This window comes from Belonocnema kinseyi, chromosome 9 (assembly GCF_010883055.1).
Source record: "Belonocnema kinseyi isolate 2016_QV_RU_SX_M_011 chromosome 9, B_treatae_v1, whole genome shotgun sequence".
In the NCBI taxonomy this organism is placed as follows: domain Eukaryota; kingdom Metazoa; phylum Arthropoda; class Insecta; order Hymenoptera; family Cynipidae; genus Belonocnema; species Belonocnema kinseyi.
In genome coordinates this window covers 82,969,521-82,981,083 of record NC_046665.1, presented here as the reverse complement: position 1 = coordinate 82,981,083, position 11,563 = coordinate 82,969,521, and the positions used below count along the sequence as shown (strand labels likewise).

Sequence of the window (11,563 nt, the reverse complement as noted above, 5' to 3'; positions counted from 1 at the left end):
AGGAGCGGGGAAATAGACGAGGGCGAAGTAGAGTAATGGACAGAAAATTAAAGTTAAAGTACGGGGAGGGATAGTAGGAAAAGGGAGGGGAAGTAGGAGTAAGGAGAGGAAGCAGAAGTAAGTGATGGGCAATCAGGTATGAAGAAGAACACGTGATAGTAGGGGAATGGAAGTGAGGGGCGGAAGTGTAGGGCAAGAAGAACGGGGAAGTGAGATGTGAGAAAAGTAGTGGAGAAGAATAAAAGATGTGACAGGAGGCGAAGCGAGGAGAAAGGAGATAGAGAAGAGGAGTAGGAGAAGTGAGAGGAATTATTGGAGGGTATAGGAAAGTAGACGAAAGAAGAGGGAATATGGAAGGGAAAATGTGGGACGGGGAGATTTAAATGACTTAATTAACGTTTTTATAGGCTACGAAACCCTTGTTTGAAGGCGCACTGCACCTGCTTTTACGAATTTTTCACGAAAAAGGGAAAAATTAGGGGAAAGATTAAACATTTCATTTTGCATTTAGGAAAGAAACAGTCTTTTAATAAGAGACTTTATTGTTCTACACATTTTTCAAACGAAATCACTTGAAATTGTTTGGAGTCATTTAAAATAACTGAAAATGTTTAAAATCCTTTGAAATTTGTCCATGACTTTCATATTTTCTAAATTTATTAAAATCTGCAGTAAAACTTTGAAATAAAATTTAATTTATTAATTAAAATACTCTAAAATCCCTTGAAGCCGTAAAAATTCATTAAAATATGTAGAAATAATTTGAAATCCCGTGAAAATAAATTTTCATTAAATTATTCATTAAATTTCTATTTCAAAACAGTTTAAATCTCTGCATTAAAAGTTTCTTTTCTGGGTTTAAGTCATCAGATTTTTATTTTCTAATATTAAAAAAAAAACTATTTACAAATTTATAATATCACATTTTAAAATATTTAAAGTTCTAAGCATTTTGTAAACGAGTTAAAAAATTATGGAAAATATTAAAGCAATACTAAGATATGCTTGAAAAAACTCGTAATTTCAATATTTTCATGGATGCCAATATTTTTTAATAAATACTTAACCATTGACATTTTCAAATTAAAAGACAATTCTAAGTGAAAAATTATATTAAATTTAAAATTTCTAAATGAAAAAGATGAAAAAAGAAATGAAAAAGTTTGTTTAAATTAAGATTAACATTTTTGTAGAAATTTAATTGGTAAATAATTACATTTCAAGGGTTTTTAATTGAAAAAATTTACACACAATTAAGAATTATTCAAGTTTTAAATTTTAAAATGAAAAATTCTGTAATTTTTATCATTTACATTTGAAATTTCTTTAATTTACACATTTAAAATTAAATAAATTTCAATTTTAAGTCTTCAGCATTGAATACTTTTCAATCTTAGATCTTTAAAATGGTTTTTTTTTAATGATTAAAAATTGCATGATCTTCTACTGTATACATTAAATATTGAAGTCTTCAATTTGAAATATGAAAAATTAAAGAATTTTCCTTTCTAATTCTTCAAAATTTAACTACAAAGTAAAAAACAAAAAGGTTCAAAATTATATCCTTTTAAACTATAACCATTCAAAAGTGGTTGACCTTCAATTGCAAATTTTAACAAATTAAATAATTTTAAATTGAAAATCTTAAAAATTAAAGTTTTTAATGATTTACGTGCAAAATTTCTTCAATTTGGAAGATTAAAAATTGAAACCTTGACTTTTGATCTTCAAAATCATCAAAATTTAAGAATTGTAATTTTAATGATTCGCATTAAAAATTTCTTTAATTTGTAAAATTTAGAATATAAAACTCTTGACTTATCGTGAACCAAAGAAATATTCCAAATCCCATACATTTTAATTTAAAAATATAATTGTTAAAAATTAGATTCAAAAATACATTTGTAAAAAAATGGTTTTGATCAAAAGTGACCTTAATATATTTAGAGAATGATCCATCTATATAAAGTTATGTTCTACTGAAATTTTGTGACCCATCGATTCCTTCTGCATAAAAATGAAAAATAGTCAAATTCATGCAGAAAAATCATAAAAGTTTACAAAATACAAAAAATATATATTAAGGATGTTTCCAAGTGTAAAAATGACCTCAAAATTTAATTTTAAACTGGTTTATAAACTTTAAAAATGCCTACATTGTTAAATATTATAAAATCTGAAAGAGAATCTAAGGTTTTTATTAAAGAAAAAAAATTAAAAAGGTCGAATACGCTAGGAGTCAAATTCCCTCCAATGTAGAAAACAAGACTTTTTACATATTTGTATAGTTATGAAATTTAATAATGAGATTGATGATTTTTAAAATTTCAGAATAAACTTTCTCAATTGAAAATATTGAATACAGATAAAATAAAACCGATTATCGCATTCGATAATCAACTTTGTTTTTTAATCATTTTATTGCATACCTTTCAATGAATAATATGCATAAGTGCATAATAAATATCAGTATTTTCAATTAATAATCATTTGTATGTATTTTAGAAGTACTATTATAATTTATTATCCAGTACACGAACTTCAAAAATTCCATAATTAATTCTTATATAAAATTATGAATCATCAATTGGATATAAGAATTTTGAAGCAATGAGATGAACTTAAGAAAAAAAATCGATTTTCCACCAAAAAGTAGTTTTTTTCAAATGCGTGAATTTTTAACGAAATAAATAAATTTTCAATTTACTCGTACCACCCAAAATGGAACGGTTAAATTTTCAATAGAAAAAATTCACTTTCAACCAAACTGATGGATTTTCAACTAAAATTATGAATCTTTAACTGGAATAGTTGAATATTCATTACAAAAATGGTAAATTTTCAAAAAAAAATCGTTGGATTTTTCAATAAAAACTATCAATTTCCAACCAAGTAGTTGAATTTTCATCAAAAAAAGATAAAAATTCAACTAAAAATAAAATAGTTGAATTTTTCGTTGAAAATCTAATTCTTAACAACAACAAATCGGATTTTTAGAAAAAAAGCTGAATTTTCTAATAGAATAATTAAATTCTTCATTGGGAAATTGATTTTGAACAAAGTAGTTACATTTTATGAAAGATATGAATTTTCCATTAAAATGGCGAATCTTACACTAAAAAAATTAATTTTTAATAAAATAATTTAGCTTTTCAACGCAAGTAGTTGAATTTTCAAGAATTTCTAAAATTTTGAAGAAGGGACTTTTAAATTGTGACGAATTTTGACTTGGATTAGATTTTTTCAACTCCCTCTAGAATACCTCTTTCTGTATTTTTAAATTAAGTTTTTTGGTCGAATTTCACCTTTAAAATGACTTTTTCGCGTATTTTTATGACCAATTTCGTAGATAAAGCATAAAACCAAATCAATTTACGAGGTTTCCAAAATATCACTCTTTGTAACTTCACTACGAAACTTTTCGAAAATAATACATAATTACGCCTAAGCATTACCCAAAAAATAATCTTACACTGGTTTTTCATTGATTAAAAAACATGTCGTGCAAATTAGTCTATTTTCTATTATTTATATTAGTTAATTAATTATTAAACTAAAAATAAAATAGCTGATTTGTGATTTTGATTCAATCTTGAGCATTGACGGCTTATTTTGTTCCTAAAAAACACGAAAATTCTATTTGTGGGGGTTTTATCGAAAACAAATAGTTACTATTTAAGAAGTTTATTAACAATATGCTTTGTAGTAATTGTAGAGAACCTTTTTATGAATAAAATGGGCCCTAAATTATAAAGATTGAATAAAAATAACACCTGCTATCTAAATCAAAACAACAAAAACTTCAAAATAACGGATTTAAATAAAAAATTACCAATTCAACTTTTTTTTTAAGTAAACGTAGATTCTGTTTCAAATCATGTTAAAATGTACAGTGTGGCTATTTTTATAAATTTTAAAAACGATTGTAAAGATTATTAAATTTTGAGGTTATGTGTACCCCTGCACCATCCTTAAATTTCACTGTTTCATTGTTGATAAGTAAACAATTTACAGCAACGGAATTAAATTTGAAATTTTTATTGCAATTAACTAGATTTTCGAGCAGCAGTGTTTGTTTAAATAGAATTTGTATTGAATATTTGTCTTCTTTTTTTGTCAGATATGCCGGTGTTCTCAGACTTTGAAACAGATATGTATCAAGCAAAAAATGCGGTATAATAATTATGGAAGAGATTTTTTAAGATACTAATTGAGGAATCTAAATATTCTGAACTATTATTTAAAACAAATGCAACGAACCGTATTAAAATTATTAGGTTATTATTTTGACGGTTTACCTGTGTTATTATATCAGCATTAATCTGTTCAACAGTTGGAGCAGGATTGTTAACTTTCACAGGGGGTTGAAGTGGATTTTCCATTTTATATTAATATATATTTTTAACTTTTTATAATGTCAATTTCAAGCATTTCCATACGAAACGCTACTTAAGTTTCAACGAAGATATTAACTTTGGTTTCAAGTCTCAAACTTAACCAAGAGACTCAACGTCTGTCAACGCCTGTCAACGACACGTCCAGGCAGGAAATATACGCGGTGATATACTACGCATGCGTCTATAAGACCTTTTCATTGGTATCCAGGGTTGCAAAGTGACGCGTCACTCGAGGTCTTTTACGTAAATTACCTAAATGAAGTAATTTACGTGGAAAACTGTAGAAAACCGGTAAATTACATAACAATGATGGTGGTAGTCTGTTTTGAACTTTTGAATTTCCTAGCACGTGACATAACCTCGTTCAAACCTTAATTAATTTAAGGATTCTAGATATTAAATTAAGAAACGGTTAAAATCACGAGAAAGAAGATTTCTACGAGGATTTCAAATAACCCATAGAAAGCCCTAAGTTTTGAGAAAGTGATAGCAAAATTTTAAAATATAGACAAAAGTGTAGCTAAGTGCCTATTTTACGATAAACTATTGACGAACGTTGGTTATAAACGCCTTCTAGGTCATAGGTATATAAATAGTGTGGAATTATTATTAATTTTTACAATTATAATATATCATTATTATATATTTATTATAATACTTCAATTATATTCTAACCTACACTTGAAAGAATTGTTTATAAATTAGTACACGTTCAAATATTTTTTAAGATTATAATAAATTAATGACGTGTAGATGTAAGTACTTCATGTAGAAACAATTATTTTTTATCACGAAGTTAATACCAATAAAAAGGTATCTTTAGAACTACATTAAATATAGTTTCTTTTTCCGTGAATTTCATTTTTAGACAATTATACTGTTGAAGTTTAGATGTTGGACTTCAATAAGAATTTAAATTTAAATATAATTTCAATTTCGCTTTTACACTATACAATACTCGTAATTAATCAATTAATTTACCGTAATGAAAGTTTAATTTGTCATACATTTACTCTTTATTCATAAAATATTTCTGGAACATATCATTTTACTTTTAAACCATTAATTGATTAGTGTTATTAACATTATTGTAGTCATCACTGATAAATATTTACTAATATTTGGTTATTTCTTTTTTCTCTCTCGAAATCCCTTAAAATCAATTTAAAAATAAGAACATTTCTTACAATGTTTTTAAATGTCGTGAAATCGCATGAAATATTCAAAATCCCCTATTAGGCATTTTCACTTCATCGTCAAATGGCATGGGACAACACTTTATTTTTGTGCTATCTTCGTAATGAATAATAATTATTATCATTTTATTATGTCATTAAATAGTACTTAACAAATAAAAACTATTTTTCAAATACACTTATATAGAAACAATTATTTTTTATGAAGATATTAGCAAAATAGGGCAAAAATGGACCAAATCCAATTTGGGTCCATTGTTTTTCCCTCAGCAATAAACGAAGTGAAGTTAGATGCTGATTGAAGGGAAAATACCTAATAAGATAATCCTTTGAAATCGCGGAAAATCTTCAAAAATCGGTTAGAATTCTTGAAATTCGTTTAAATATTTCATAAAATAAGAGGGTACCCCTTTAAATCTTTCAAATACCTTTAGAATTCATCGAAATCTTTAAAATACGCGGGAATCTTTTCGAATCTCACAAAGAATTTTAAAAGCCATTCCATTAAATTTTTTTAAATTATACAAAATGACCAGGATAGTGTAATATTTTATTGTCTATGGAATAACGGTTTTTGATCTACACAGTCTAAGCCAAAACAGATATAATTTTTAGCTGTGAAAAAACTTCCACTTTATCTCTGCTGGGATTCGAACCTCAGTCTAATTATTGCTGCTACGGAATTGGGAACGAGAATCATAATTTCTTACAAAGCCTCTTACAAGAAAGCGACATTAATGTTACATAATATGTGAGCGTTCCCTAGCATCCTTCAAAATTCATGAAAATACTTCTGTATATATCTATTGAAATTATTTAGAACGACAGTACATCCCAAGAATATTATTGATGTGAAGTTGGATAAAAACATGTCACGCAATTGACAGCTGAAATTATACAACGACGGATAATTTGCACCCAGCACCTCGCGATACAAATTATTTGCCGTTAGATAATTCAGTTTCAATTGTTTGCAGCGTTTCTATCCAACTTCAGATAAATACTATATACGGAATTTGATTTGATCCTCTTGACTTGTTTCACAATATTTCGAAATCTCATAAAATCAGTTTAAATATAATCATATCCCTTGACATGCCTGAAAATCATGTTAAATTCCTTGAGGAATTAAGATTCATTCCGAAATTATATCAGATAATTTCTTTAAACTCTTGAAATATTTCGTAATTCTTTGGAATTGCTTGAAATACTCTAAAACTTTTGTAATCCCTTAAAATCCCTTTATATGATGCCCTAATAGCACGGAACGTTTCGGGAACGTGTCTGGAACGTTCCGTGCTATTAAGGCGTAGAATCCGTTAAGTTTTTGTAATTCTTAAAAATACTTTGTCGTCTTTTGAAATATTTTCAAGTTCCCGGAGATCTTTTCAAATTCTTTCAAATATTCTTTTGATATCTGATTAAGAATGAAAGTAATTGATATATTGTTTATATATTGATTAAAACAGATTAAATCTGACGTAACAAGGTGGGGGGCATACAAATCTTAAAAAATTTTACAATAGGGAGGGGGCCCCGCTGGAAGAACATAAATAGAGTCTCTATCCGTTTGAATAATGTTCTATCTTTAAGATTGAAAGGGAAACAACGGATGTATCCATCTTGATCCCACGTCTATCGCTTCGATCATTTTCAATCTTTCTTTCAATCTACAATCACCTCTATTCTTTTGAATCCCAATCTTCCTATCCATTTCTATCCGCCACTTATCCACATGTATACTTTTCTTTCTAATCCCAATCCCTATTCTAGTGTTTCCTCTCAAATGAATCCTTTCTTTATCCACGTCTACCTTTTTCTATTCGTTAGGCAATCCAAAATCTTGTCTTTCTTTTTCAATCCCTATCTTCTTATCTCATTGAATCTTTTGCATTCTTTTCTAAAATATAAGATAGCCTTATCTTCTTTAATCCCAGTCTTTCTATCTAAATAAATCCGCGGCTTATCCACCTCTATCCTTTTTGATCCGTTAGGCAATCTAAGATTTAGTCTAACTTTTTTAATTCCTATTTTCCTATTCAAGTGAATCAATTTCTATCTATTCTGAAATATAGGATGGCCCTATCTTTGTGGAGCCCAGTATTTCTATCAAAATGAATCCTCTACTGGTCCATCTGTACAATTTTCTATCCGTTGGGAAATAACAAATTTCGTCTATCTTTTTTAATCCCTATTTTCCTATCCAAGTGCATCGATTTCCATCTTTTTTGAAATATAAGATAGCCCTATACTACATTTTTAAGTGGATTCAAATCGATAGAAATTAAAACGATATATCGTTGATAGTGAGTAGTCTGGAACAGATAAAGATAGGCATTTGTGAATAACAAAGATAGAAAAAGGTAGGCCCATAGGACCACAAGGGATAGAGTCAGTGATAGACGGTTGTGAACACCATGGATCGAATGAGATAGACAGTTGTGACTGTCCCCTAATAGCACGGAACGTGCCTGGAACGTTCCAGTAACGTGCCCTGAGCGTGTAAAATGTCCGACGCTTGGAAACGTTCAACTGAGACCTCTGGGGAAGGGGAACCTCCCATTATTTTTAATAACTATTATCTCGTTGATAATATTAATAACAATAATTTATTCTTTTAACGTTGCAGTGGAATGTTCCTGGAACGTTCCCAAGTGGCGGACATTTTACACGCTCAGGGAACTTCCGAAGGTTCCCGCGGAACGTTCCTGGAATGTTCCGTGGTACTAGGGTAAGGGATAGAGTCAGAGATACAAAGAGATTGATCTGAGTAAACGCGACGGATAGGGCGTGGAAAGAAAAAGATAGCCCTAGTAGCACGGAACATTCCTGGAACGTTCCGCGGGAACCTTCGGGACGTTCCATTGGAACGTTCCCTGAGCGTGTAAAATGTCCGCCACTTGGAAATGTTCAAAGAATAAATTATCGTTATTGTTATTATTATTAATGAATATTCGATAAACCGTAAGTGATAGGTCAAAATTAATGTCAGTTTATGATATAGATACAATATTACAATGTAGTATATACGGTACTCAAAAATGACATCTATTTTTACCTATCTCTTACGGTTTACGAGATAATTGTTATTAAAAATATCAATAATGGAAGGTTCTTCACAGGTTCCAGTGGAACGTTCCCACGCGGCGGACATTTTACACGCTCAGGGCACGTCCCCGGAACGTTCCGAGCTATTAGGGAATTCATCAAACTACCGTAAATTACCAAAAATGTCCGTAAACTTACAGAATTTTTGTATTTGATTGATGGGTAATTTAAATATCTTGTTACCACAAATTACCTTTAATAGTACCACAAATTACCAACAAATAAAAAAAATTTCCGGAAATTTATAAAAATGTTTCAAATGGAATTATGGGTAAATTATGATAAATGACCATATTTACATGGTAATTAACCATAAATAATAAAAAATTTCCATAAAATTCAGGAAATTTATTAAAATGAAATTTGAATTTTGGATGACTTATGGTAAGTTACCATATTTAACTGTAAAATTGCCATAAATGGCCGAAAAATGTCATAAATTTAGACATTTAAAAATTGAGTTTTGATCATTTCAGGGTAAGTTACTATAAATTACCTGTAAGATTACCATAAATTACACACACACACACACAATTTTCCGGAAATTTATAAAAATGTTCAAACTTGAATTTTGGGTAATTTATTCGTTTCGAGTACCGTATATACTACATTATAATATGTTACCTATATTATAAACTGACATTAACTTTGACTTGTCACTTACGGTTTATCGGATATTCATTGATAATAATAACAATAACGATAATTTATTCTTTGAACGTTCCAGTGGAATTTTGCTTCCGGAACATCATCTTCCATGATTTTTGCTTTATTTTCGAAGATTTGGCTGAAGATGACAGAGGTGCCGCTAGGTGTAAACAATGTGATCGGTCGCCGCACTTTTTTCCTAAATATACTTCATATTTTTCCTACGTTTAAAATATCTTCTATTTAACCAATTCTTTTTTGCTGTTGTTTTTTTATTGGTAACATTTTCCATACATTTCGACACAAAACTGTTCGAAACATATTTTCCACATTTTTAATTCCGCTTAATCCGAGCAGTAGACACACCTCTCAGGGTTATTTTTAATTCCAAGCCGTACTTTCCATTAATTTAATTCCTTCTAATCTGTCCCAAAATATGTGCGCTTACTTCTATTCCTTCGTGAGCAACTTAAGTTTGGAAATTTCAATTTTTCTGTCAAGGTTATTTTTAATTCCATACTTACATGCTTTATTTCCGATTACTTTAATTCCTTCTAATCTGTCCACAAAATATGTCCACATGCATAATTTCTATTCATTTTGTGGAATAGAAGTTTGGAAAGTTAACGTATTAATCGGAATTCAGATTCTGAATTCTTCTCTTCTTGCCGTGGGAAAAGAAGTCACATTCCAGCATGTGTACACTGGCGACGCCTAGGATCGAAAGGTCTATTGGACATAGATCAAATAATTACCAACGCACGTCATATAAAATGTTATAAAAATTTCTTTAATGTGTATAAATATTTTCTTTGTAGAGGAAAGTAATACTGGTAAAAATAATATTACATAGAATGTAGAAAATAGTAACAAAACGATCCTTGGACAGAAACAATAAGAAAATAAAAAAAATCCTTTGCTACTTCCAAATTCGTTAAAATGATAAAAAAAATTAGCAAGTTCTTCCTTGAACCGGCAACAATATAATAGCCACTGCAGCAGAAATGGCAGTTATGGCGTATATGCCCATAGCTGTTAATGAAGACGACTGTAAAACAATTAATGCTACATATGGCGTGATCATTGCGCCAAAACGGGCCATTGCCGTGCATGTGCTAACGCCGGTATCACGTAAATAATTGGGATACATTTCTGGAGTGTAAACGTATGCGGCTTGAAAAACTCCTGCTATTAAGCCTCTGGTCAGAAAAAGTCCTATTGTTAAAACAAATCTACTGAGGATACAAGCTTTGCTTAGTAAGCATACGACTAATGCAAACAGCAGTAATTGAATAACCATAGTTAGTTTTTTGCCCAACTTTTCTATTAAAAATATTGTTGAAAATATTCCAGGAAATTCTGCCAACGTAGTCCATAAAATGTCAATGTAATCGCCACGAGTCAGCTTACAATTTCCTTGACATTTAGCATCCGATTCGGATTTTAAAATTTGACTGTTACATTGCTCGGAAGATGAATTGAGCAGTTCTGTGGTTATCAATACGATCCCATAATAACAAAATGCACTCGCCATCCTGTAATGTATTTTTTAAATTAATTTTAACATAGGTACTTGATTTACGATTTTTGTATAATTACACTTACCATATAATCCAGAGCAAAATTGTAGTCTTGCACATTTCCCTGCTAAGCAGTTCTCCCCATCTACTTTTACTACTGGGTTGCATTCGATCCAAAACGAGTCTACCCACTGGCATGGGTTTGTTATTTTCTTGTGCTACTCGTTCCAAGGTATTCAATGCTCTATCTGTTCGTCCTGAGAGCAAGTCGAATGTAACTGATTCCGGGAGCCACTACATAAATTACATATACTGTATTGACTGCACACTAATCTTACCCACCTGATTTGCCATAAATGTTTGTTTTCTATCATATTTACCGGAGTAAATAAAGAGAAAAGAAGTAGAGGTATCGTCGATATCCCAAGGAGCCAACGCCATCCTAAGCTTGGCATCAATATTAAAGCTAAAACTACTCCGAAGCACGCTCCCAATGCCCAAAAACACTGTAAAAATAAAATATGCCTATTATTGAATATGCATTCAGAAATGTCCAAAATCTGAATAAAATCTTTCAGCACTTTTTTCCAGATTTCATCAACTCACGTCTAATAGAACTACACATTTTGCTCTCTGTTCAGCCGGAAGAAACTCTGCATACAATGTGACACTGAAAATAAATACAATAGTAATA

At 29.9% G+C, this 11,563-nt stretch overlaps 2 protein-coding genes across 3 annotated transcripts in view; both read right to left on the bottom strand.

Moving 5' to 3' along the window:
- Positions 1-4,518, bottom strand: part of LOC117180912 (RNA helicase aquarius) — a 100,061-nt gene extending 95,543 nt beyond the window's left edge. The window contains exon 1 of the mRNA XM_033373528.1: positions 4,299-4,518. Coding sequence (XP_033229419.1) covers positions 4,299-4,382 — 84 coding nt within the window. The 5' untranslated portion in view covers positions 4,383-4,518. The remainder of the gene's footprint in view (positions 1-4,298) is intronic.
- A 4,781-nt stretch (positions 4,519-9,299) lies between these two features.
- LOC117179709 (synaptic vesicle 2-related protein) overlaps positions 9,300-11,563 on the bottom strand; it is a 5,019-nt gene continuing 2,755 nt past the window's right edge. For both annotated transcript variants that reach the window (XM_033371746.1, XM_033371745.1), the window contains exons 5-8: positions 11,476-11,539; positions 11,250-11,375; positions 10,955-11,163; positions 9,300-10,884 (exon numbers count right to left, since the gene is read on the bottom strand). In XM_033371746.1, coding sequence (XP_033227637.1) covers positions 10,302-10,884; positions 10,955-11,163; positions 11,250-11,375; positions 11,476-11,539 — 982 coding nt within the window. In that variant the 3' untranslated portion in view covers positions 9,300-10,301. The remainder of the gene's footprint in view (positions 10,885-10,954; positions 11,164-11,249; positions 11,376-11,475; positions 11,540-11,563) is intronic.